Source organism: Amyelois transitella, chromosome 28 (genome assembly GCF_032362555.1).
Source record: "Amyelois transitella isolate CPQ chromosome 28, ilAmyTran1.1, whole genome shotgun sequence".
Classification (NCBI taxonomy): Eukaryota; Metazoa; Arthropoda; class Insecta; order Lepidoptera; family Pyralidae; genus Amyelois; species Amyelois transitella.
Genome location: NC_083531.1, coordinates 813,669 through 840,705, shown reverse-complemented (window position 1 = coordinate 840,705; position 27,037 = coordinate 813,669). Strand labels below are relative to the sequence as shown.

Sequence of the window (27,037 nt, the reverse complement as noted above, 5' to 3'; positions counted from 1 at the left end):
GCAGAGACTACCTCTTTCCACTTGCCACGATCTCTGCATACTTCCTTCGCTTCATCCACATTCATAACTCTCTTCATACAAGCTCGGCGGTTTCGGATACTTTTGACCTGACCCTTTACCAGGACGTCCTTAATTTGATCAAGATACGTTCGTCTAGGTCTTCCCACTCCGACCATTCTCCTTAGTCAACCTGCTTTCATTCATCCTCTCCACATAACCGAACCATCTTAACATACCCTTTTCTATTCCTGTAACTACATCTATATAAGTATTTATAAGTGGATGTTCATCTATATAAGTATTTATCATAAAATATAGTATCGTTGAGTTAGTATCTCGTAACGCAAGAACTAGAACTTACGTCCAGGCTAACTCAATTTGTGTAATTTGTCCCGTATATATTTATTTAAATATATTTCATATTTGATTTGAGTGATAACCACGTGATAACCGTAACTAAAAGCTATAAAAAAGACGAAGAACCTCACCTTCCTTGTCTATATAAGACTCAATCTGTGTAATTTGTCCCGTATATATTTATTTAGTTAGGATTTATGACATAAAATTTCTTGTTACAGAAACCACTTTTGATAACCGACGAAAACATGGCGAGAGACTGCGTGGCGCCGCAGAAACTTATACTGGACTCTATCAACGATGGCAAGGGAGAAGAGGTAGAGGAGGGGTGAGTTTCTCATTGTTTCTCATATTAAAATTTACCGTGGGTCTTAGCTATTCAGAATTACCAGAAAAGGTTTTTATCTCATTCATTCATTCCTTTAATCACGTCTTTATCCCTTGCGGGTTAGACATTGCCGGTTCAGCTGTTAGGCTTATTAGATATTAGATAGAAGTGAGATTCAAATAGTGATAGGTTGCTATCCCATCGCCTAAAAGAAGAATCCCTTAGTCGGCTTTCACGACTTCCATGGATAAGGGATGGAATGGTCCAATTGTTTTTTAAATTGGTTTCGGGAACAACACGGCCCTCACAGTTTCTCTATGTTTCTCATATTAATTTACCGTGGGTCTTGCGAATTTCCTGGAATTTAAAAAATGTCAAAATTTCGACAAAATCGGTCGAGTAATATCCATGTTTATGCCGCGCGCAAAGCCTTAACGGGCCGCTTGTAGGAAATCATCAAGATAATTAATTAGCCATTTTTGAATAATCTCTTCCTGCGTTCCAAACCGCAATTGGAGCATATCAAACAAACTCTTCAGCTTTATAATATTAGTATAGATATATATGTGTATAGAAATCATGATAATTAGCAATTTTTAAATTTGACGGCCTCTGTGGCGCAGCGGTAATACGCTTGTCTGTGACACTGGAGGTCCCGGGTTCGAATCCCGGCCAGGGCATGATGAGAAACGAACTTTTTCTGATTGGCCTGGGTCTTGGATGTTTATCTTTATAAGTATTTATTATAAAATACAGTATCGTTGAGTTAGTATCTCGTAACACAAGTCTCGAACTTACTTTCGTGCTAGCTCACAACACAATCTGTGTAATTTATCCCGTTCATATTTATTTATTATTATTTATTTATTTAATTTTTAACATGATCTCTCACTGTAAAGTAGTAAACTTAGTTTTAAGTAATTTATTTGACGTCAACCAATGTTGTTAAACCATACGTTTTGACAATTATTAAGCGATACGAAGTATCCTATAATAATGAATAAAAAGTGCCGTGTGGTTCCCGGCACCAATACAAAAATGAATAGGACCACTCCATCTCTTTCCCATGAATGTCGTAAAAGGCGACTAAGGGATAGGCTTACAAACTTGGGTTTCTTTTTTAGGCGATGGGCTAGCAACCCGACACTGTTTGAATCTCAATTCTATCATTAAGCCGAACAGCTGAACGTGGCCATTCAGTCTTTTCAAGATTGTTGGCTCTGTCCACCCCGCAAGGGATAGACAAACATACATACATAAAATCTCTTCTCTTTTTTTCTTCGCTTCATCCACATTCATAACTCTCTTCATGCAAGCTCGGCGGTTTCGGGTACTTTTGACCTGACCCTTTAATACATATGTATGTAATTTTTTTAAATTAGAAATAACAACATTTTGACGTATTTCCAGGCCTGTGGCCTATCAGTCTTATCAAGACTGTTGGCTCTGTCTAGCCCGCAAGGGATAAAGACGTGATCATATGTATGTATGTATGAATAAAAATTTTGAATTTGAATTTGAACCGCGTTCCAGGCCGGAATTGGAGCATATTCCAGTGTTCCCCGTCAGCTGCGTGCGCGGCGCGGGACTCAACGCTTTGCACGCGTACCTGTTAGCGCTCCAACCGCCCAGCGTGGATGTTAAGGAGAAGCCGGAGGATGTGAGTTAACTTGTGTAGTCTCAACATACATACTTACAAACATATATACATATACATACATACATATAACTTGTATAGTCTCAACATACATACTTACATACACATACAAAGATAGATAGATAAAATCGTTTATTCAGTTGCTACAGACACAAAATACAGAATTAAACACAACATTATAAAAAAACACAGTTGAGACATACTTACATACATACATACATATAGTCGCGTCTATATCCCTTGCGGGGTAGTCAGAGCCAACAGTTTTGTAAAGACTGATTGGCCGCGTTCAGCTGTTCGGCTTGATGATAGAATTGAGATTAATAATTACAGTAACTCCACTATCTTAATTTACCTTATCATGTTAAATTTTCTGATAGTATTTCGCACAAAATGTATAAGAAAAATATATTATCGAGTTGAGACTAAACTGCCTAAGAATGTGTCTATGTATAAGATTTATATATAAGACGCCGCCGTGTGGTTTCCGGCTCTAATAAAAAAAAAGAGAATAGGAACTCTCCATCTCTTGGTGTCGTATAAGGCGTCTAAGGGTTAGGCTTGAAAATTTGAGATTCTTCTTTCAAGCGATAGGCTAGCAACCTGTCACTATTTCAATGTCAATACTATAATTTAGCCAAACAATACCTGAACGTGGCCTAAGTCTTTAAGACTTGTTGGCCCTGTCCACTCCGCAAGGGAGCATTACATGTTATGTTATGTTAATTTGTACGCACGGTTAGAGACGTGTTTTATATTTAGTTTAACTGTTTATTTTAGGAGACGTGCGAGTTTCAAATCGACGAGATTTTCCACGTGGGTGACTCTGAGGGCCCCGTCGTCGGCGGGCTGATGGCCAAAGGGCAGATATATGAGGGCGATCAGCTCATCATAGGTAAGATGAAGAAGAAGACTTCTTCTTCTTCATACAGGTGTATCGATAGATTTAAAGCTTACTCAATTGAAGGTGAAGCGCAGTCAGAGTAAGAGAAGATTGGATAATGGATATAAGATAAAATGAAAGATTTAAATTATTTTTTTAAGTGTACAGGAACAAACTGGTCAAAAAATATAGAATAAGGTTTTCACTTGTCAAAAAAACAAAATTCAAATTAAAAATTTTTATTTATTATTATAGGATACTTCATATCGCTTAATAATTGTCAAAACGTTCTTTGACATTTTTAAATTTACTCGTCCGCCGAATTTTTGGCGGGACGAAGGAGTTCCGCGTATGAGTTTTTATAGAATAGATTTACTCGTATTTTCAAAATTGGATACAAGGTAAGTGATACTTTGTATCCAATTTTGAAATTGACGTCACATAACTTAAATCTAATTATAACTACTACCGCTTCCAAAGCGCATGGGCAGAAGAAGCGGCGGAACAAACTACACTGCAGCATTTTCATCGGACGTCAATTTACACGGTTGTATGTGTGTATTTATAATTTTATTTATTTGCAATTATATTATTTAACCCTTTCCACGCCAAGAGTTTTCGTCAAAAACGTTCACCACACGCCACGGCAATAAACGTGGTTGATTTACTAGTGTTGACAATATTGAGTATCGATATTATTAATTTGTATTAAATAAATCATTATAAAACAGTTATATTTTAAGTTCATGGGTTTTATTTTATTATTGTTACTCCTTGAAACATTTTAAAATGTATTGAAATCTCAGTGGCGTATTAATACAGCGAAAAAACGCACAAGTAATCATGATAATTAATTGCATCACTACGTGTCTGATAAATCAGACAGTGGCGTACGCTTAATATGAATTTTTAACGAGTGTTAGTGATGTGTCAACTTCCGGTCATAAACTTCGATACCTTACGAAAGATATACATTTAACTTATTGATTTAATTAATTAAATGATGGAGACAATTATTATTTTACTAATATTGATGATCGTATTATTATTATTTAAAAATCCTTCAATCAGGTTATTTTTATTTTAAAGACAAAAACCGATTGAATGTTGTAAAAATTTTACCTACCCTACATGACTAACTTGAATCATCTGAAAGTGTAATTTTTCGTTTCGTCGTCTCAATTTTGTTTTACTTACAATTGCCATGGCTAAAAGGTAAATCCTAATCAACTCCTTTGCAGTGGTCATATTTCAATAAATATTAATTTGCAATTATAATAAATCTACACAGCAACGCAGAGATGATATCCCAGAAAATAACATGACAGGGTACTTCCATAATTTATCGATACCTCCTACCCTCATTGTACAGCACGAAATAAATAGTTCTAGAAACATCTAACGCCTCTGACGTCACTTCCGCGTCTTATATATCAGTCGTTGGCGTACGAGACAGATGCATGATCGTGTCGCTATAGTGTTGTGACATACCATGCAATTTACTGAGTTCGATGCAAAACATCATTTGAAAATAAATGCATTTTCTGTGCTAAAACTTGGTAAAATTACGACACACTAAAAAGTTTTATGGCCAAAACAAAAACCTGTAATATTTTTAATTTCTTAGACGTTTCTTTTGAGAGTTCCAGATTTCTGGTTTAAGTAGTAACATTGTAATGTAACATCACTAATGTCTGATATATAAGACATTGGCGCTGAGGGTTCAAATAAAAAAAAAGTCAGAATCTCTGATAAACATGGTTTTGTTTTTGATAATTTATTATTCAAATAACATTATAATAAATCGTGAAATTGTTATTTTTGATTAACTAAAGTATGAACTGTCTAAAAATGTTATGCATATGTCGTCAGGTACTATAAAGATAAGAAAAAATACAGCTAAATTGGTAAGATTTATTTGACTGATATATCAGACTTTGGCGGCGAGGGCACGAAACTTAAACGTCTGATATATCAGACTTTGGCGCTGAAAAGGTTAAAACTATTAAAATGTGCAAAATCCCTATACAGGCTTTAGTCCAGGTTGCATCCCCACAACTCTGGAGACGAGCCCGGGGTATGCCTTAGACCATGGATCCTGGATTGGGTGAGTCAGGTTTTTACACGAAGCGACTCCCATCAGACCTCCGCAACCTTTGCAGCGGAACCTAACCCGTATTGGATCGATCATGGTCACACATCCAGTTGCCTGAATGTGCAGGTTTCCACACGATGTGTTCTCTCACCGTAAGAGCGTCGGTTAGTATTCAAACTAATGTACGTAACTTCGAAAATAGTTATTGGTACATGGCCGTGGTGGGATTTAAACCTGTGCCTCTTATACATAGATTATTCATTATACTATATTAATTGTTTCGTGTCGTGTGGTTCCCGGCACCGACAGAAAAAAGAAAAGGACCACTCCATCTCTTTCCCATGGATGTCGTAAAAGGCGACTAAGCCTATACCATCGTATAAGCCTATCCCTTAGTCGCCTTTTACGAAAAACTGATGAGTTTTAGGCGATGGGCTAGCAACCTGTCTCTATTTGAATCTCAATTTTGTCACTAAGCCAAACAACTGAACGAGACCTTTCAGTTTTTTGATGACTGTTGACTCTGTCTACCCCGCACGGGATATAGACGTGATTAAATGTATCAATTGTTTCGGTCGCCAGGTCCCACGGAAACCGGGTCGTTCGTGCCGATCACAGTTCGCAGCGTGTACAGGAACAGGGCGCCGTGCGCGCGCGTCACCGCCGGACACTGCGCCTCGCTCGGACTCTCAGCCGCGCCCAGCGCCCTGCGGCCCGGACAGGCGAGTGTCTCACACAGCTCACAGCGGGCAGAGCCCCGGGTCCGCGTCACCGCCGGACACTGCGCCTCGCTCGGACTCTCAGCCGCGCCCAGCGCCCTGCGGCCCGGACAGGCGAGTGTCTCACACAGCTCACAGCGGGCAGAGCCCCGGGTCCGCGTCACCGCCGGACACTGCGCCTCGCTCGGACTCTCAGCCGCGCCCAGCGCCCTGCGGCCCGGACAGGCGAGTGTCTCACACAGCTCACAGCGGGCAGAGCCCCGGGTCCGCGTCACCGCCGGACACTGCGCCTCGCTCGGACTCTCAGCCGCGCCCAGCGCCCTGCGGCCCGGACAGGCGAGTGTCTCACACAGCTCACAGCGGGCAGAGCCCCGGGTCCGCGTCACCGCCGGACACTGCGCCTCGCTCGGACTCTCAGCCGCGCCCAGCGCCCTGCGGCCCGGACAGGCGAGTGTCTCACACAGCTCACAGCGGGCAGAGCCCCGGGTCCGCGTCACCGCCGGACACTGCGCCTCGCTCGGACTCTCAGCCGCGCCCAGCGCCCTGCGGCCCGGACAGGCGAGTGTCTCACACAGCTCACAGCGGGCAGAGCCCCGGGTCCGCGTCACCGCCGGACACTGCGCCTCGCTCGGACTCTCAGCCGCGCCCAGCGCCCTGCGGCCCGGACAGGCGAGTGTCTCACACAGCTCACAGCGGGCAGAGCCCCGGGTCCGCGTCACCGCCGGACACTGCGCCTCGCTCGGACTCTCAGCCGCGCCCAGCGCCCTGCGGCCCGGACAGGCGAGTGTCTCACACAGCTCACAGCGGGCAGAGCCCCGGGTCCGCGTCACCGCCGGACACTGCGCCTCGCTCGGACTCTCAGCCGCGCCCAGCGCCCTGCGGCCCGGACAGGCGAGTGTCTCACACAGCTCACAGCGGGCAGAGCCCCGGGTCCGCGTCACCGCCGGACACTGCGCCTCGCTCGGACTCTCAGCCGCGCCCAGCGCCCTGCGGCCCGGACAGGCGAGTGTCTCACACAGCTCACAGCGGGCAGAGCCCCGGGTCCGCGTCACCGCCGGACACTGCGCCTCGCTCGGACTCTCAGCCGCGCCCAGCGCCCTGCGGCCCGGACAGGCGAGTGTCTCACACAGCTCACAGCGGGCAGAGCCCCGGGTCCGCGTCACCGCCGGACACTGCGCCTCGCTCGGACTCTCAGCCGCGCCCAGCGCCCTGCGGCCCGGACAGGCGAGTGTCTCACACAGCTCACAGCGGGCAGAGCCCCGGGTCCGCGTCACCGCCGGACACTGCGCCTCGCTCGGACTCTCAGCCGCGCCCAGCGCCCTGCGGCCCGGACAGGCGAGTGTCTCACACAGCTCACAGCGGGCAGAGCCCCGGGTCCGCGTCACCGCCGGACACTGCGCCTCGCTCGGACTCTCAGCCGCGCCCAGCGCCCTGCGGCCCGGACAGGCGAGTGTCTCACACAGCTCACAGCGGGCAGAGCCCCGGGTCCGCGTCACCGCCGGACACTGCGCCTCGCTCGGACTCTCAGCCGCGCCCAGCGCCCTGCGGCCCGGACAGGCGAGTGTCTCACACAGCTCACAGCGGGCAGAGCCCCGGGTCCGCGTCACCGCCGGACACTGCGCCTCGCTCGGACTCTCAGCCGCGCCCAGCGCCCTGCGGCCCGGACAGGCGAGTGTCTCACACAGCTCACAGCGGGCAGAGCCCCGGGTCCGCGTCACCGCCGGACACTGCGCCTCGCTCGGACTCTCAGCCGCGCCCAGCGCCCTGCGGCCCGGACAGGCGAGTGTCTCACACAGCTCACAGCGGGCAGAGCCCCGGGTCCGCGTCACCGCCGGACACTGCGCCTCGCTCGGACTCTCAGCCGCGCCCAGCGCCCTGCGGCCCGGACAGGCGAGTGTCTCACACAGCTCACAGCGGGCAGAGCCCCGGGTCCGCGTCACCGCCGGACACTGCGCCTCGCTCGGACTCTCAGCCGCGCCCAGCGCCCTGCGGCCCGGACAGGCGAGTGTCTCACACAGCTCACAGCGGGCAGAGCCCCGGGTCCGCGTCACCGCCGGACACTGCGCCTCGCTCGGACTCTCAGCCGCGCCCAGCGCCCTGCGGCCCGGACAGACACACATCACACACATTGATGGGATCCATGGGAAATGGGTGAAGTGGTCCTATACTTTTTTCCACTAGTGCGGCGAACCACACGTACATAAACGTTCTAATACTATATTAAATGGGGACTCACCAAACGTTTGATCACCAGGTGCTGCTGACGTACCGCGCGCCCCGGGCGCCGCGTCGCCGCCCGCAGTTTGGCGGCTGCAACGGGAACTGTGTCGCTTCTCTGTCGGTGAGTTCCCTTAGGACTTGTGTACAACAGTTATATCTGCATACATACATTTATTTATTTATTTATTTAAACTTTATTGCACAAAAAAATGTACAAAAGGCGGACTTAATGCCGTTTGGCATTCTCTACCAGTCAACCAGCTGACCAAACAGAAAAAACTTTAAGTTGGTGATGCGATAAAGTGCACATGCATACTGACAAAATACATACATTACAAAAAAAATGCGTAAATACATAAAATAAATAAATATATACGGGACAAATTACACTGATTGAGTTAGCCTCGAAGTAAGTTCGAAACTTGTGTTACGAGATACTAACTCAACGATACTATATTTTATAATAAATACTTATATAGATAAACATCCAAGACCCAGGACAATCAGAAAAAGTTCTTTTCTCATCATGCCCTGGCCGGGATTCGAACCCGGGACCTCCGGTGTCACAGACAAGCGTACTACCGCTGAGCCACAGAGGCCGTTAAGAGACATACAAGATATACATACAAATACATAATATACACTATAAATACATATACATACATAAAATATATAATTAGGATGACCCATCATTAGTTCATACATACATATAGTCACGTCTATATCCCTTACGGGGTAGGCAGAGCCAGTAGTCCCGAAAAGACTGAATGGCCAGGTTCAGCTGCTCGGCTTAATGATGGAATTGAGATCCAAATAGTGACAGGTTGCTAGCCCATCGTCTAAAAAAGGGATCGCAATTTTATAAGCCTATCCCTTAGTCGCCTTTAACGACATCCATGGTAAAGAGACGGAGAGTTCCTATTCTTTTACTTTTTTTCTCAATGACTTGGCATTTACTAAGAAGTTTTGCCTATTCTCATATCCTGTCCCACATCTGTGAAATAATTTTTATTATTTCACAATGACTTTTATTTTGTAGGTTTATTAATATCAGTAAGTTTATGTAATTTTATATCTTAATTATTATGTACACAAGCCAATGCCTTTCTTCACACTTTCCTGTCGTGGGCCAGTTGGTAGAAATTTCTCTGCCCTTGTACTTAATTTCTCTTTATTTTATTTGTTTGTTTGTTTGTAATATCTTTATTGCATAGAAATTTACACAGTAACAAGAAAATAGTAAGTACATAGTTATAAAAGGAACATATCAAACATCAAGTTTTATTATTATTTTTTGATTTACACAAATATATAAATAAAATAATGACTCTATAGAACAATAATTTTGACATTTTTCCTTATATACCCCAGGTACAAGAACTAATGAAACAATCACAAACGGACAATGACAACAGGAAATCGGTGCGGAGGAAAAACAAGAATCTTCTAGAACAAGAAGATGACGCGGACGGGCCGGAGTGCACCTGCGAGGGCCGAGTGTATCTGGAGGACCCCGAGGAGCCCCGCGGATGTCTGTTCTTCCAGGTGAATGATAGATGGCGCTGTGCGGAATTGTAACGCGCAAGCGTATTAATCATAGAGCATAGACATGATTATGACTATGACATAGACTCTATTAATCAAAAACTCGCGAGATTGTACTCTAGGTCATAGAGTACAAACGTAACTTTTTTTATTATTATTAAATGGAGGCGGAGCAAAACTACAGCCATCTCGCGAGTTTTTGATTAATTAATATAATAAACTTAACCTTTGTATTTCCAATAACACGCAAACGGAGTTGCGGGCAACAGCTAGTATTAAATACTATTGAGACTTATATGTAAACAATTGCTCTTAAAACAAAATTACATTTTCATCATTTTTTTTTAATTCAAATTTCTGTATGATAATCCCTTTTTATTAGTGACCAGTTTCAAACATAAAAAGGTTGCTTATTTATATATGCAGACAGTTAGTAATAGATAGTTGGCAATGTACGGACTTGAAACGTGCAACGGTTCATTATTTTACAATGCTGCTCCATGCAGTGGTTTCCGTGTGGTTCCCGGCACCAATACAAAAAGAATAGGACCACTCCATCTCTTTCCCATGGATGTCGTAAAAGGCGACTAAGGGATAGGCTTATAAACTTGGGATTCTTTTTTAGGCGATGGGCTAGCAACCTGTCACTATTTGAATCTCAATTCTATCATTATGCCAAATAGCTGAACGTGGCCATTCAGTCTTTTCAAGACTGTTGGCTCTGTCTACCCAGCAAGGGATATAGACGTGACCATATGTATGTATGTATGTATGCTGCTCCATAGATGGCGCTGTGCGAAATTTTAAAATTTTAATCTCTGGTCTGTTTTGACATTTATTTATTGATGCAGGCGACGGTGCAAGTTCTTCGCCACTCCACGTCCATAGGGCCGGGGTTCCAATGCACCGTCCACGTGGGCAATGTGCGACAGACCGCTATAGTCGAGGTAAATATCAGAATTATTATTTATGTAAACATTATAGGTATTTTACATATATACATATAGTCACGTCTATATCCCTTGCGGGGTAGACAGAGCCAACAGTCTTGAAAAGACTGAATGGCCACGTTCAGCTGTATGGGTTAATGATAGAATTTAGGTTCAAACAGTGACAGGTTGCTAGCCTATCGCCTAAAAGAAGAATCCCAAGTTTATAAGCCTACCCCTTAGTCGCCTTTTACGACATCCATAGGAGAGAGATGGAGTGGTCCTATTCTTTTTTCTGTTGGTGCCGGGAACCACACGGCACATCAGAATTATTATTTATATATGTATTTTATTCAATTTTAATTTTGTTTGGGCAAAGAGCATCGATTGAGAAAGTTACGACGTTATTACGACTCTTTCCCATGGATGTCGTAAAATGCGACTAAGGGATAGAGTTATAAACATGAGAATCTTCTTTTAGGCGATGGGCTAGCAACTTGTCACTATTTGAATCTCAATTCTATCTAAGCCAAACGGCTGAACGAGGCCTATTAGTCTTTCAAGGCTGACGGCTATACCTACCTCGCAAAAAATATAGACGTCACTTTATGTATGTAAAAATAGTATAAAGAAATTGACATAAAAAAATGTAAGTTACAGTAACTCCACCATCTTAATTTACCTTCTCTAGTTAAGTTTTCTGATATTATTTAGCACAAATTGTATAATGACTGGTGGCTCTGTCTACCCGGCTTAAGATATAGCAGCAACAATATGTGCCGTGTGGTTCCCGGCACCAATACGAAAAAGAATAGGACCACTCCATCTCTTTCCCACGGATTTCGTAAAAGGCGACTAAGGGATAGGCTTACAAACTTGGGATTCTTTTTTAGGCGATGGGCTAGCTACCTATCACTATTTGAATCTCAATTCTATCATTAAGCCAAATAGCAGAACGTGGCCATTCAGTCTTTTCAAGACTGTCGGCTCTGTCTAGCCCGCAAGGGATGAAGACGTGATCATATGTATGTATGAAAGATTTAAATTAATTTTTACGTGTATAGGAACAAACGGGCCAAAAAATATAGAATAAGCTTGTCACTTGTCAAACAGACAAATTCAAATTCAAAATTTTTATTTATTAGGTATTATACAATACTTCGTATCGCTTAATAATTGTCAAAACGTTTGGTTTCACAAAATTGGTTGACGTCAAATAAATTACTTAAAACTAAGTTTACTGCCGCTTCCAAGGCGTCAGTGCAGAAGAAGCGGTAACAAACTGCACTGCAGCATTTTCTTCAACGACGTCAACTTCAACGTACATATGTGTGTACTTCCCCAGGGCATAATGTCCCGCGACAGCGTGATCCGCGCCGGGGAAGCTGCGCCTGCGCTGTTCCGGTTCGTGCGGCTGCCGGAGTTCCTCGCGCGCGGCCGCCGGCTGCTGTTCACCGCCGGCGGCGGCACCAGGTGGGGGAAATTTAGAAAATTCTTTTTTCAAAATTCAAATTTTTTTTTCTTATTCGTTATTGTGGAATATTTTGAATGTCACTTACTAAAGAGGTAGTCTCTGCCTACCCCTCCGGGAAAGAGGCGTGATTTTTTATGTTATGTTATGTCACCTACTAATTGTCATATCGTTTGGGAATAGGACCACTCCATCTCGTTCCCATGGATGTCGTAAAAGGCGAGTAAGGGATACCTAGGCTTGTAAACTTGGGATTCTTCTGGGAATGATAGAATTGAGATTCAAATAGTGACTTGAGGTTGCTAGCCCGTCGCCTAAAAGAAGAATCCCAAGTTTACAAGCCTAGGTTAATCCCTTAGTCGCCTTTAACGACATCCATGGGAACGAGATGGAGTGGTCCTATTCTTTTTTTTTTATTGGTGTCGGGAACCACAGGGCACTATGTATGTATTTATAATAATTATAATTTTTTTTCTGCTTTGCAGGGGCATCGGCCGCGTCACGCAAGTTTTCCCATATATACCTTGAAGTTGAAAATTTGTCTTATATCTCCGCGTCACTTAAATACGTCCCAATTTTGGGCTTCATTTGTAAATTTGGTATTTGTATATTCATAGGATCAGTTGAAATAATTCCTGCATTAATTGACGACGAATATGACTCTCTCCCTTCGCTTGATGAGATGAAAAGAGAGGTATTATGATAGAATAGATTAATTTACAAAATTGGATACAAGGTATCACTTGTTGACGTCACATCGCTTTTTATAACTACTGCCGCTTCCAAAGCGCATGTGTAGAAGAAGTGGCGGAACAAACTACACTGCAGCATTTTCACTGGACGTCAATTTACAGATCTCTTAAATCTAAATCGTGGACGAATGCACATTGAGAGAGGTAAGATATGACATGTTTGTGGATAGTTCGGTAGATGGGGGTTTAACTCGGAAAATGTTTTTAGACTAAAGGGAACCAATCATCATTCTACTTAAGTACTGTATGATGCATCTGATAATTCTTTATCATTGGCGACATATGAACAAACGCAAATTTGCAGAAAATTACTTAACTTACTTATTTACTTAGTGATACTTATCTATTTAAATCTTATATGTCAGTGTGTGTTAAAACTGTTAGGTTTTTGTAACACACTAGAGGAATATTTCTTTGACAAATAAATTAATGAAAAGTACAATTTTAAGATAGACATTTGAAATACTAACAAACGGAATATTGAAGCTAATAAGTTCTTTTTTTTATAATGATTTAATATTAATGAACAAGTAAGTATATCGATATAATAATGTTTGAAGCAAAATCCAATATTTTGAGTAATTTATATTGAAATTCGAAATTTTCTTTTCTTATATGATTATAAAATTTGTATTAGAAGTTTATATGTCTCTTTTCTTTCTTTCATCTCTTCGTGTTCTTAATTCAATATTAAGGCCTCGCAGGACTCTGAAAAACTATACTATACCTATTCGAAAAAAAAAAATTAAACCTTGGATTTTGTTTAAAACGTTATCTTATATTGATAGAAATTATATAAATTTTAACAAGTTTTACCAGTTAAACATTTTTTTACATTTAGGTAGAAAAATTTTGCGTGTAGCCCAATGTGAACTCAGCTTTACGTTTTTGGATTAACATTATTAAAATTAGTCAAAATATTTAGGATAAAACAAAAATTGTATTCAATCTCTCAGTATTTTAGAATTTTAAAATTTGTATCACTTTGTTATCACAAATTGTCATTGTTAGAGAGGTTTTTAAGTACACTTGACGGCAGATAAAACTGACTCACTGTCAATGTTAACCAAGGGTCAGGTTGTCTTATCTATAAAAAATTATAATTTATATTTGTAATTGTTTTAAAAACATATATTGACTTTATTTGTATTTGTATGACATTACGTTCCTAAATAGGAATTAAAGTTTTTAAATTGTAATTAAATTTGTTCGGCCGATTAATTTACAATAAAAGACTGGCTCAAATTAATTGTTAGTCTTACAACTCAAGACTCATCTAGTCTTTTTTTAAAGCCCAAGTCTCGTTCATCACTATTATAATTCGAATCTGACGTTAGTCAAGCCACAGACTAGAAAAATTAAAATTTGTAATTTAATGGGGTATATTTTTTTTTTTTATAAAATTTTTGTTATATTTTACTGTGTATATTGTTCTGTAAGCAGTGCACATTTTTAATATAATAATTGTCTCATTACAAATAGGTCCACTTTTGCTAAATGTATGCACACACACTTTGCTTTAATTACACTAATGTGGATGTTAACATATTCAATTAAATGAACGAAATTACGACTGTGTTTTTATTTACTACATTTTGCAAGCGGGACAAAGCGCCAGGTGAATGCCGGTGAATCCCGCTTGTCCCATTCCCATAGTGAGACATACATATGTACATAAAATCAAGCCTCTCTCGCGGAGGGGTAGGCAGAGACTACCTCTTTCCACTTGCCACGATCTCTGCATACTTCCTTCACTTCATTCACATTTATAACTCTCTTCATGCAAGCTCGGCGGTTTCGGGTACTCTTGACCTGACCCTTTGCCAGGACGTCCTTAATTTGATCAAGATACGTTCGTCTAGGTCTTCACACCCATAGTGGGACGAGTTAGTCCCAGCATAGACATATTTATTTATTTATTTAAACTTTATTGCACAAAAACAAAAATGTACAAAAGGCGGACTTAATGCCGCTTGGCATTCTCTACCAGTCAACCAGCTGACCAAACAGAAAAAACTAAGTTGGTGGTGCGATAAAGTGCACATGCATACAGACAAAATACATACATTCCAAAAAAAAATGCGTAAATACATACAAGATACATAATATACACTATAAATACATATACATACATAAAATATATAACATATATAATTAGGATGACCCATCATTAATCTGCCGAAGAAAGAACCCCTTCACAGCATGTTTGAACGCAGAGCGACTAGGAGCTCTCCTAATCATTTCAGGAAGAGCATTCCAGAGCCTCACAGCCTGAACCTGGAAAGATTTCTCCAAAAAAGTAGACCGGAACAGAGGAGTACGCAGACATAGTGAAATGCTCATGGAAGTTTGATTCTAAATAAATCATCACAGTTGTCCAGAGGTGTGGCAGCAAAAATAAATCTTAAACAACTTAATGTGGGTGTCTTTTCAAACTCAAACAAGGCATGTCATCTTTCCTCTCGTATAAAACCTCTGTGGTAGAAAACCTTTAAATCAATACTTATATCATAAAGAGGTATAGTAACTTTGTTTCATTGAACCGGTTATGAAAGTTTCTCACTGTTATAAAGGTACATAATCTGCGACTTTGGCACGTCTGTGGCACCGCTAATGGAAATAAAAATAAAAGAAATTTGTACAAATTGTTTATTATACAAAATCTAATGACTAGACGCACACAAACACAATATCTCTAAAGAACATAAGTGATAAGTAGGTATAAAAAAAGAAATTTTTGTTTTCCAGGAAAGTACAAAATATATTTTCGATTATTTTGTTATTAACTTATTCATGTATTTTTTTAAATTGTTTTAAAAACCAATAAGAAGGTTCAACCATAAGGGTATAAACGTTAGAAGTAGGATGTAGTTAGAAAAATACACTAGGCACCATTAAAAAAATTAAAACTATAAAAATATTGTTTTTCCAAAGTGTTCGCTTAATAATTTTCACATTATTTTATCTAAATTTATATAAGATTTTCTTCCATGTTTTTCTCTCGGATCAATATCTTCCTCCTGACACAATTTCTGCCATTTTTATCATATCCCTGGATAGGAGCTTGGGGTACGCCTCAGGTCACGACCTTGATTTTTCACTATTGGATTATCGATATAATTTTTTTTAAAGTTGTATTTGTCGTTTTAAGCTCAACTAACATGCTTTTTATTTAAAAGTGCGCTTTGTATGAAAAAAAAAATTAATAATTGAAACTATATTCCTAAATTAAAAAACTAAAACCCAATTAACTATATTTAGGAACAAAAGTTGACAACTGCTAATATATAAATATTAACACAGCCACTTGTTTAAAACTAATTCTAATTATAAATCAACGAATCATTTTATTATACAAATATTTGTCAAAGGTATCTTGTACATTTAAATATTTTTATTTATTTTTTCTAATAAAATACGCCGTCTTATACTTCTACTGGTGACAATTATTATACCCGTTCAAATAACCATTAATCGCTAAAAGTCAAAATTACTAATGCAATTATAAATTGTTTATGCAATAACACACATTTACAAAAGTAGTAACACTCACTCATATCGTGACAATATTTGTTCAATTTAAAGTAACTTTGAAATTTCAGTTTATCATTTCATTGATATAAAAAAATTTGCATAAATACTTGTGTGTCTTTAAGCTGTCCCAAATTTCGGTTATTTAAAATATTAATATGGTTTATAAAATAAAAGTAATAAATAATGATAAGTAACAAATTATAGTGGAAACATTGATTTACAATCATTCTCCACTTGCTCTTTTGATAAGAAAAGACGCATCTTTGACGTTAACATTGGTATCTTATGAGAAAGTTAACTTTTTTACTATAAAGCATCGCTCTTATGACGAGAAATATCATGTTCAAGGTAAGAAACATCGTGTCTCAGGCGAGAAATGTTAGACGAGAAACGACTGGTATCTGACAAAGTTCGGAAAATAGCATTTATGATGACATTTAAATCATACTCACATATCGACTCACTGAATCGGCAAATAACAACGTTTTTTCACGAATAAGGCACATGCCTTATCTTCCCTCCCTTTCTAACTCTGATTTGAACCAAAAAGAAAGACAGAGATTTATTACCTGCCGACGTAAGCGAATAAGCCCCATTATCAATCAAGTTAGGTTATTAACAGACTTATATTTGTTGCTTGCTTACGTAAAATAGATCTTCGAGCTACACCCAATGTAACAACAAATAAATAACCCTAATTTCAATATCGATCTAATTTTGAGTTTCTAAAAAAACACCTCACAATTCCTATGTGTTATATTTGTTTTAGCTAAAAACGCAGCTTTTGACCACATCCAAGTTTTCTTTGCCTTTATTCTTCTCCCTGTTGTCGATATATTGCTGGTAGCCGCCTCCTACGATGCCTAATAAGATAATAAGGCCGACTAAGGAGTTAGATTTGAACTTTTTGGCGCAGTCGTCAGGATTGTCCACGTCCAGCGTGTAGATCTGTAACAATGAAATAACATAAATAAGTTGTTAGTGTTGATTTTCTTTTTTTATTAAAATTATGTATTCGAATACTCACACAAAAAAATTTCATATGAATTTATTTATTTTTTATTTGTAATTGTAATTATGACGTGTGGTTCCCGGCACCAACACAAATTAAAAAAAACTAAAAAACTACGCTTTATTGCTAATCAAACTAAAAAATAGAAAATAAAAATTAATGACAAAGGAATTATAAAACAGTAGTAGTAAATCGAACAATCAGTTATAGTCAATTACCTCTGATTAAAATTATAACAAAATTAAATTTTTAAACAAAACAATTTAAATCAGAGTAAAAAGCGTGGGGTGCATTTTACTTCATTTTCATAACTCTCTTGTCATAAATATATGCTAATAGAATGATTTTAATATTTACTACATCAGGCACCCCACGCTTTTTACTCAGATTTAAATTGTTTTGTTTATAAATTTAATTTTGTTATAATTTTAATCAGAGGTAATTGACTATAACTGATTGTTCGACTTACTACTACTGTTTTATAATTCCTTTGTCATTAATTTTTATTTTCTATTTTTTAGTTTGATTAGCAATAAAGCGTAGTTTTTTAGTTTTTTTTAAACTATTATTTATTTTCTATTTTTTAGTTCGATTAGCAATAAAACGCGTAGTTTTTTAGTTTTTTTATACAATTATTTTTTGGAAGTTAACACTTCTAGTATAACTATCTTACTAGAAAAAACTTTCGCAACCATGCGCCCATCGCCGGAGGTTTTCACAACTAACTTTCTTAAAGTTATATGTGGCCTGATTGGATTAAATCTCATAATATTCTCATAATGATGATTCTTTTTTAGGCGATGGGCTTGCAACCTGTCACTATTTGAATCTCAATTCTATCTTAAATCCAAATAGCTGAACGTGGCCTATCAGTCTTTACAAGACTGTTGGCTCTGTCTACCCCGCAAGGGATATAGACGTGATTATATGTATGTATGATGATTGTTAAACCCAGTTGAAAAGAATTTTATAGTGATAAATCACTGTTAATAATATTTTTGATTATCCAGCAAACATAATAATTTTCGATTGTGGCCTTGCCAGGAATCAAACCACAAGATTAAGAGGCAGATTGATACAGGAACAAAAATATTTCAAACATACCTCCACTGCCTTTACAACCAGGAACGCAACAATGTTTATCGGAAGACATCGTGGCACTTTCGTTGTAAAACTGTCTTTCACAAAAACAAACACAAACTTGGGACTCCTATCTCAAATAATCAGGTACTTTTTACAGGAGTCCTATCTGCATAACACAGTGAACACAGTCAGAGTCCAATCTCAGATGATAAAATCACACGAATATCCGGAAGAACAAAGCTCGACTCAACGGAAGATTCCAAACTACAAATAACGACAAGTTATCAGCACAAAACAAAGTGCAAATACATAGGCACCGGTATAAAAAAACAGAAAGAAAGTTTACAGGTTTTCTAATCGAATTCGAAACTTACTGCAAAACTTATTTGACATAAATAAATGTCACTCATTTCTTAAACGAGTATTACAGTGTTGCTATTAAAAATAGGCAAAAGATACCTAATGTTAATTCAAGAATTGCATTAATATGTTAAATACGTATTAAATATCACAAAGTTCTGTAGGTAGTAACTTTATTCTTGTATTGTTGTAAATTTAGTTGTTCAATTTTCATTTATTATTTTTGTTTTATTACTTATATATTTTTTATTGTTTTAAAATATTCTACTAATTCTACTATTGTTTCTAATGGTAATTCTAAATGGAGCGATGCGATGAAATAAAAAAGCCTCAGGTTAATAGTAACATTATATGGAAATATATTACATCTCTTTTTGGACTCCTTATACGTCAGAACTTCTTGGTTTCTTGTATGGAGATTACTGGCACTGGTGCTATCTCTGTCTCTCTTACTCTCATACGAAGGATCTAAAAATGAATTTATTAATCCTGGCAGTTTTAATAAGGATAATGAGAAACTCTTATCAAAATATTGCATTGTCATCGGTCCTTGATACGTGTGCAAAGTTTCAAGTTGATCAGACGTTTAGAAATCAGTGAAAATTAAGCTCAAAGATTCCGTTACATACATACATACATACAACCCAAGCTAATATAAAAGCGTAGTAAAAAGATGAATATGTCTTTCCTATGGATGTCGTAAAAGGGTACTAAGGGATAGGCTTATAAACTTGGGGTTTTTTGAGACTATGTGCTAGGAACCTGTCACTACTTGGATCTCAATTCTTATTTTATTGGCAAATAAATATATTTGTATTTATCTTGTTTATCAATACTTATATACTTATATTACAATACTTAAGCTAAAGAGTTTGTTTGTTTGCACGCGCTGATCATAGACATTCATTCATCAGATCATTGATTTCAGGTTTAAAAACCTATATGTATATTATACATATCGTTAACCAGGCCTCACCTGCCTCCCCACGTGCGCCACGTAAGCGGCTACAGCGACGTAGTGCGGCGCCGCTAGTCCGGCGGAGACTCCGGCGGCGGCCAGAGCGGCGCCGCTGCCGCACAGACACGCCGCCAGCACGGGTTTCGTGCGAGCGCCGAAAGTCAGCGCGGTGGATTTCATGCCGATGCGGGCGTCGTCCAGTTTGTCCTGTTAGTTGGGAGATGAAAAAGGGAAATTAGAAGTTATTTACATACCTACATATACATATATGTATATATGTACGTATGTAAATACATGCATGCATAAAATCAAGCCTCTTTCCCGGAGGGGTAGGCAAATAAAGGTAAATAATAGTAGGTATGTAAATAACTGGATTTATTTACATATACGTAACTAACTACATAGTAAGTTACGTCTATATCCTTTGCGGGGTGGATAGATAAATATAAATAAATATAAATATATACCTACGGGACAATTTACACTGATTGAGTTAGCCTCGAAGTAAGTTCGAGACTTGTGTTACGAGATACTAACTCAACGATAATATATTTTATAATAAATACTTATATAGATAAACATCCAAAACTCAGGCCAATCAGAAAAAGTTCTTTTTTCATCATGCCCTGACCGGGATTCAAACCCGGGACCTCCGGTGTCACAGACAAGCGTACTGCCGCTGAGCCAAAGAGGCCGTCATAGATAGATAGATAAAACCCTTCATTGAACCACTAGCTGCGCCCGCGTCTTCGTCCGCGTGGAATAGTTATTTTGGGCATCATTAAAGCCCTCAAGGATGTATGTAGCAGAATAATTCTCCCCGTTTTTTTTTCACATTTTCCATTATTGCTTCGCTCCTTATAGTTGCAGCGTGATGTGATATAGCCTAAAGCCTTCCTCGAAGATGGTCTATTCAACACAAAAAGAATTTTTCAATTCGAACCAGAAGTTCCTGATATTAGCGCGTTCAAACAAACAAACAAACTCTTCAGCTTTATAATATTAGAATAGACTAGTTGTTCCCGCGACTTCGTCCGCGTGGAATAGTTATTTTGGGCATCATTTATTTTTGCGAACAGCCTCCTCAGCTTTATAAATTTTGATTACCATTAGAACGGTTCTAGTGAGTTAATCTTATAAGATAGACATATGTATACTGTCGTGGAATTTTTTTTAGATTTTTTCAAGAGGAATAATTCTTTCATATATATATTTTTGGTATCTTGAACCGTTTTCGCAGCGCACGCAACGGAAGCCCTCAAGAATGAGTAATTTTCCCCGTTTTTTTTTTCAAATTTACCATTATTTCTTCGCTCCTAATAGTTGCAACGTGATGTTATAAAGCCTAAAGCCTTCCTCCATAAATGGTCTATTCAACACAAAATTTTTCAATATTTTTTTAATTTGAACCAGTAGTTCCCGAGATTAGCTCGTTCAAACAAATAAACTCTTCAGCTTTATAATATTAGAATAGATATATATATATATATATATATATATAACTTCTACTGACCTGATGCGCATAAATTGTATCATACACGACCGTCCAAGCCAAGGCGGCTCCATACAAAGGCAGGCAGACGCTGGGGTTCAAACTGCCCTGTATGGCCGTGTACCCTAATAAGGCCCCCCAGTTGAAGGTCGCTCCGAGGAACATTTGAGGGTAGTTGGTGAATCGTTTCGCTAGCGGGTAAGTTACGACGAGCACTGAAACAAGATATTATTTATCACATACACATAGTACATATATTCATACATACATACATAAAATCACGCCTCTTTCCCATATATTCATATGGTCGTTTGGCCCCTGTGGCGCAGCGGTAATACGCTCGTCTGTGACACCGGAGGTCCCGGGTTCGAATCCCGGCCATGGCATGATGAGAAAATAACTTTTTCTGATTGGCCTGGGTCTTGAATGTTTATCTATATAAGTATTCATTATAAAATACCGTACCGTTGAGTTAGTATCTCGTAACACAAGTCTTGAACTTACTTGGAGGCTAACTCAATCTGTGTATGTAATTTGTCCCGTATATATTTATATATGGTCACGTCTATATCCCTTGCGGAGTAGACAGAGAGAATATTCTTGAAAAGACTGATGATAGGCCACGTTCAGCTGTTTGGCTCGATGACAGAATTGAGATCCAAATATTGATAGGTTGCTAGCCCATCGCCTAAAAAAGAATTCCAAGTTTGTAAGCCTATCCCTTAGTCGCCTTTTACGATATCCATGGGAAAGAGATGGAGTGGTCCTATTCTTTTTTGTATTGGTGCCGGAAACCACACGGCTATTTATTTATTTATCACTAGCTGCAAACGTTGTTCGGCCATATAAATAATAATTTTTAAGTTATTTTTAGTTAAAAAAAAATGTTAGCAGATTCTCAGACCTACTCAATATGCTCACAAAATTTCATGAGAATCGGTCCAGCCGTTTCGGAGGAGTACGGGAACGAACATTGTGACACGAAAATTTTATATATAAGATATTATTTACATACATATGGTCACGTCTATAGCCCTTGCGGAGTAGGCAGAGCCAACAGTCTTGAAAAGACTGAATGGCCATGTTCAGCTATTTGGCTTAATGATAGAATTGAGATTTAAATAGTGACAAGTTGCTAGCCCCTCGCCTTAAAAAAAAGATATAGACGTGACCATATGTATGTATGTATGTATACTTACGCATACTACTCGCGCCTAGTGCGACGCTGTAACAGTTCAGTTGTAACAAGACTCCCAGCGCTAATGTCAATTGTGCCGCCAAAAAATACACGGCTTGTTTGGACGTTATGACGCCCGACACTAATGGTCTGTCTTTTGTGCGCTCCACCTGTAAAAAAAATAAATAAACTATCTGTTAGATAATGCTATTAAGTAGCATTAAGTCCGCCTATTGTACTTTACAAATTGTAATTGTTACAATAAAGAATAAATAAATAAAATATTATAAATGCGAAAGTTTGTGACTATGTCACTGTGGATGTATGTTACACTTTCACGCTAAAACTACTGACACGATTACGATGAAATTTGGTATGTTATGTATTTATGCTGAAGACCCAGAATGACATACAGGCTACTTTTTATCCCGGAGTTCCCGCGGGATTGATAGGGTTTCCATGCGGACGAAGTCTCGGGCGGCTTCTAGTTAAAAATATATATAACTTCTGCTCGGCTTTGGAATAACCTTCCGCTAGAAACAAAAACATGGTTCTTTGCACGCACAAACCTGACCAAACATTATAGTAGAGACTTCTTCCTCCTGATTTAAGTCCCGGTTGTATCCTCACCACTCTGGAGAAGAGCCCGGGGTATGCCTTTGACTATGGACCCTGGATTGGGTGAGTCAGGTTTTTACACGAAGCGACTCCTATCTAACCTCCGCAACCTTTGCAGTTAAACCTAGCCCTTATTGGATCAATCATGGTTTCACATCCAATTGCCTGAGTGTGCAGGTTTCCTCACGAAGTTTTCCCTCAATGTAAGAGGATCGGTTAATATTCAAACTAATGTACATACATTTGAAAATAGGCATTGGTACATAGCCGGGCTGGATTCGAATTTGTGCCCTTGACCGAAAGTCCTTCATACATACATATACATATATATGGTCACGTCTATATCCCTTGTGAGGTAGACAGAGCCAACAGTCTTGAAAAGGCCACACTCAGCTATGTATTTGGCTTAATGATAGAATTGAGACTCAAACAGTGACAGGTCGCTAGCCCATCGCCAAAAAAAGAATCCCAAGTTGGTAAGCCAATCCCTTAGTCGCTTTTTACGACATCCATAGGAAAGAGTCGAATTGGTCCTATTCTTTTTTATACTGGTGCCGGGAACCACACGGCACGAAAGGCCTTCATACATACATACATACATAAAATCACGCCTCTTTCCCGGAGGGGTAGGCAGAGACTACCTCTTTCCACTTGCCACGATCTCTGCACACTTCCTTTGCTTCATCCACATTCATAACTCTCTTCATGCAAGCTCGGCGGTTTCGGGTACTCTTGACCTGACCCTTTACCAGGACGTCCTTAATTTGATCAAAGGCCTTCATCTGTATTCAAATCGTACCTGCGCATCAACATCCCTGTCCCACAAGTCATTAATGGTGCATCCCGCGCCTCTCATGAGCCCGGCTCCCACCAGGAACAGCGCCGCGGTCTGCAGGCTGGTTTGCAGCGGGACGGTCCCGGGGAGCGAGCCCAGGGCTATGGACCATGTGCACGGCCAGTACAACAGGTACACGCCTGCAAACAAATCATTATATTATACTCATCATCGCTCGTCACAATTGCATTTGGTCAAAAATCTGTAATGATATGTAGTTTGTAATTTTTTGATGAATACATATATTAAACTAGCTGTGCGTGGAAAAATTAATAGGCATCATTCAAGCCCTCAAGGATGAATAATTTCCCACATTTTCTTTCACATTCTCCATTATTTCTTTGCTCCTAATAGTAGTCTAAAGCCTTCTTCGATAAATGGTCTATTAAACAAAAAAAAAATTTCAATTCCAGCCAGTAGTTCCTGAGATAAGCGCGTTCAAACAAACCAATTTTTTTAAATTTCATTTTTAGTGCATTTGTTTATTTTGCTAACTCAGAGGTTCGTTCCTAACATATATAAATAAATGTAACATAACATATAATCACATCACTCATCACTCCCCTGACAGAGCCGACAAGACTGGAAGGCCACATTCAGCTGTTTGTTCAGCTTAAACATAGAATAGAGATTTAAATAGATAACCTAAATTATAATCTAAACTTACCTATCGGTTTGTCCCATCTGGCAAGTTTCACGTACGGCTCAACCGTATTCCATAAATCTAACTTCTTCTTGTCTATGGCAATTTTAGGAACTGTTGTCTCTATAACAACTTTTTGTCTATGGGAATCACTCTGTGTGGAATGCACTCTACATTCTAGTCTTTGGTTTAGAAATACTGGACTTCTGGCCCACGTTTTCAGTTGTATTTTTAGGACATTATTATAACTTGTTAGGCATAATATTTTGTATGGAATCTTGTAGTTTTTGCATAGTGTGTTCAACATTTTTGTTTCTTAAAACATGTTGTGCCTGAAAATAGAGGAAAGAAAATAGTTAGCTAGAAATAAATGATGCCAAGTATTTATCATATTTGTTTGTAATATCTTTATTGTATAGAAATTAAGAAAATATAGAATATTTCTTTTAACATTCAATTGTACACAACTTTATGCATATTTGTCATCAATAATACTTTAATTGGTGGACATGAAAAATTTAATAAAGCAAAAAAATATATCAGACATTATGTGAAAACTAAACTTCCAGAATGTAGGACACCTAGATCAATTTTATGCTGTTTATTATATTTATGTGCCTGTTTTTGAAAAAAATTGTTGTAATATTAAAAAAATAGGATCAATGATAGACCTACAACTACAAAGTGGAATTTGAACCCACTACACACCCACTCTTGACATACTGACTCACATTTTATGTTAAAAGTTACATGTAAATACAGTAAAATGTACAGTGTACTATGAATGAGAAAATTAGCTATGAACTTGAACTTAGGGTCAACAGGAAACAATTTTACTCTGAATTCAAGGTCAAAAGAGAACAACATAGATTGTAATTTGTTTTCAATTTAAGAATTTACAAGTCATGGTTTCACTGACTCTTCATTCTATTTCTTTAGAACGTGTAAAACTTACATGTAAAACTGAAAATTATTTATAAAATGCAAAGTTTGGTAGCAGAATACATACTTAAACTAGGTTCTGTTTAAAAAATATTTAGGGAAACAATAATTTAAAAAGTCTAGGAGAATGATAATTTATGATGACATAAACTACCATATCCTTTATACATTTTGTTTTTAAGAACAAAACCCTAAGTGTGTTGTAATGAAATTACAATTTAAGACTGAGATAAAAACAGGCTCAACTTACAAAAATGACTCACACAATCTGTATTTGTATAATGGTTTACACAGACTATGAACACATTTGTTTTTGCTGTGTAAGTACAAAAACTAGTGCAAAAAACACTTTAATTTTATTTATTACACAATCATCAACAATCGGGCTCCAGTGACGAAGGTTATAAAATGATAAACGTTTAGCTTTTTCTCCGAAACAACTATTCAAATAAAAAGTCTAAGATCATAAGTTTGTATAGTTCATAGAATAATGTAATAAATTAAGTTTATTGAATAAAATAATAGAAAAATTAATGACTATCTCGAAAATCGCGGGCACACCAACCTCGTGATATTTTGACACTACCTAACCTGCTGACTGTGACTGATTAACTGACATGACCATAACAGATGACACTGACTTTTCTTTTGAAAGTTTATTTTAATGTTGTCTGTATGACTTTGTTCTTCGGTTCTTTGCCACTTGTTTATCATGTTTTGTTTCTGATTGTCAAAAATCAAAACGTCATTGTCAAGTCAAACCATCAATCAAATCAAAAACAAATAAAAATATTAGTTCGTCTTGGGTCTACTTGTAAATTCACGTACTACGTACAGGTACGCGTTCGAGTAAATACCCGGGTAAAAAATACTTGCCGGCTTTTTATAAGAAAATGAACCTTAATGTGCAGAAGTACGAGAACGATTACAGAAAACTTTTGAAAAAAGAGATCCGCCTCCATGTATGTCAACCTTTTCTGAAGTCGGTTAAATTTCTAAAAACTTTTTCTAAGTGTAACAAACACTTTCCAGAAAACCGCATCAAATCGGTTCATCAAAACGCGATTTGATCGCGGACTTAATACATACAGATCGAACTAAACTGAACCATATTTTTTTCAATTTGAGTTTTTTTTCATGGGTTCACGTGACGTTCTTCTTTTTCGTAACCCGCTAAGGAGCGCCCAGCAAGATGTCCGACAAAAATATACTACTCCAAAAATAATATACATTCTAAATAAAGAAATAGTTCATGTGTTTAAAAGTTTACACGATTGTGTTATGCTTATGCTATTAGCAATAAGCTTCTCATAAAATAAGAATTGAAACTATTTAATTTCTTATTTTTTGAAAAGCTTAGGCCTTATTATCAAAAGTGTTAGGAGTACGAATAAGTCAAAATCAATAGTTTATTTAGAAAAAAGGGC

The 27,037-nt window shown here is 38.8% G+C and overlaps 2 protein-coding genes across 4 annotated transcripts in view; one reads left to right on the top strand and one right to left on the bottom strand.

Annotated features, from left to right (window-relative positions):
• LOC106133685 (GTP-binding protein 2-like) overlaps positions 1-14,526 on the top strand; it is a 28,352-nt gene extending 13,826 nt beyond the window's left edge. Inside the window, exons 11-19 of the mRNA XM_060952257.1 lie at positions 579-685; positions 2,219-2,345; positions 3,123-3,237; positions 5,903-6,042; positions 8,294-8,380; positions 9,631-9,804; positions 10,656-10,751; positions 12,079-12,206; positions 12,690-14,526. Coding sequence (XP_060808240.1) covers positions 579-685; positions 2,219-2,345; positions 3,123-3,237; positions 5,903-6,042; positions 8,294-8,380; positions 9,631-9,804; positions 10,656-10,751; positions 12,079-12,206; positions 12,690-12,732 — 1,017 coding nt within the window. The 3' untranslated portion in view covers positions 12,733-14,526. The remainder of the gene's footprint in view (positions 1-578; positions 686-2,218; positions 2,346-3,122; positions 3,238-5,902; positions 6,043-8,293; positions 8,381-9,630; positions 9,805-10,655; positions 10,752-12,078; positions 12,207-12,689) is intronic.
• Positions 14,527-15,610: 1,084 nt separating this feature from the next.
• LOC106140968 (4-hydroxybenzoate polyprenyltransferase, mitochondrial) lies at positions 15,611-26,228 on the bottom strand. Of its 3 annotated transcripts, none has more exons than XM_060952373.1 (7): positions 26,176-26,228; positions 24,693-25,000; positions 23,990-24,165; positions 22,595-22,742; positions 21,417-21,610; positions 19,922-20,110; positions 15,611-17,438 (listed from the first exon to the last, which is right to left on the bottom strand). In XM_060952373.1, the coding sequence occupies exons 2-7, from the start codon at positions 24,973-24,975 to the stop codon at positions 17,256-17,258; spliced, it is 1,173 nt and encodes a 390-aa protein (XP_060808356.1). In that variant the 5' UTR covers positions 24,976-25,000; positions 26,176-26,228; the 3' UTR covers positions 15,611-17,255. The 3 variants fall into 3 exon arrangements, with proteins under 3 accessions (XP_060808356.1, XP_060808354.1, XP_060808355.1); XM_060952371.1 differs by having other exon boundaries at positions 25,861-26,205; XM_060952372.1 differs by having other exon boundaries at positions 25,874-26,205.
• Between the last annotated feature and the right edge of the window lie 809 nt (positions 26,229-27,037).

Excerpts from the sequence above, each read along its gene's own strand:
- LOC106140968 (XM_060952373.1), bottom strand. The coding sequence starts at position 24,975 with ATGTTGAACACACTATGCAAAAACTACAAGATTCCATACAAAATATTA. Across the intron at positions 21,611-22,594 it reads ACTAGGCGCGAGTAGTATGC|TGCTCGTCGTAACTTACCCG; the intron begins GTAAGTATACAT and ends ATCTTGTTTCAG. Across the intron at positions 17,439-19,921 it reads TGGCGCACGTGGGGAGGCAG|ATCTACACGCTGGACGTGGA; the intron begins GTGAGGCCTGGT and ends TCATTGTTACAG.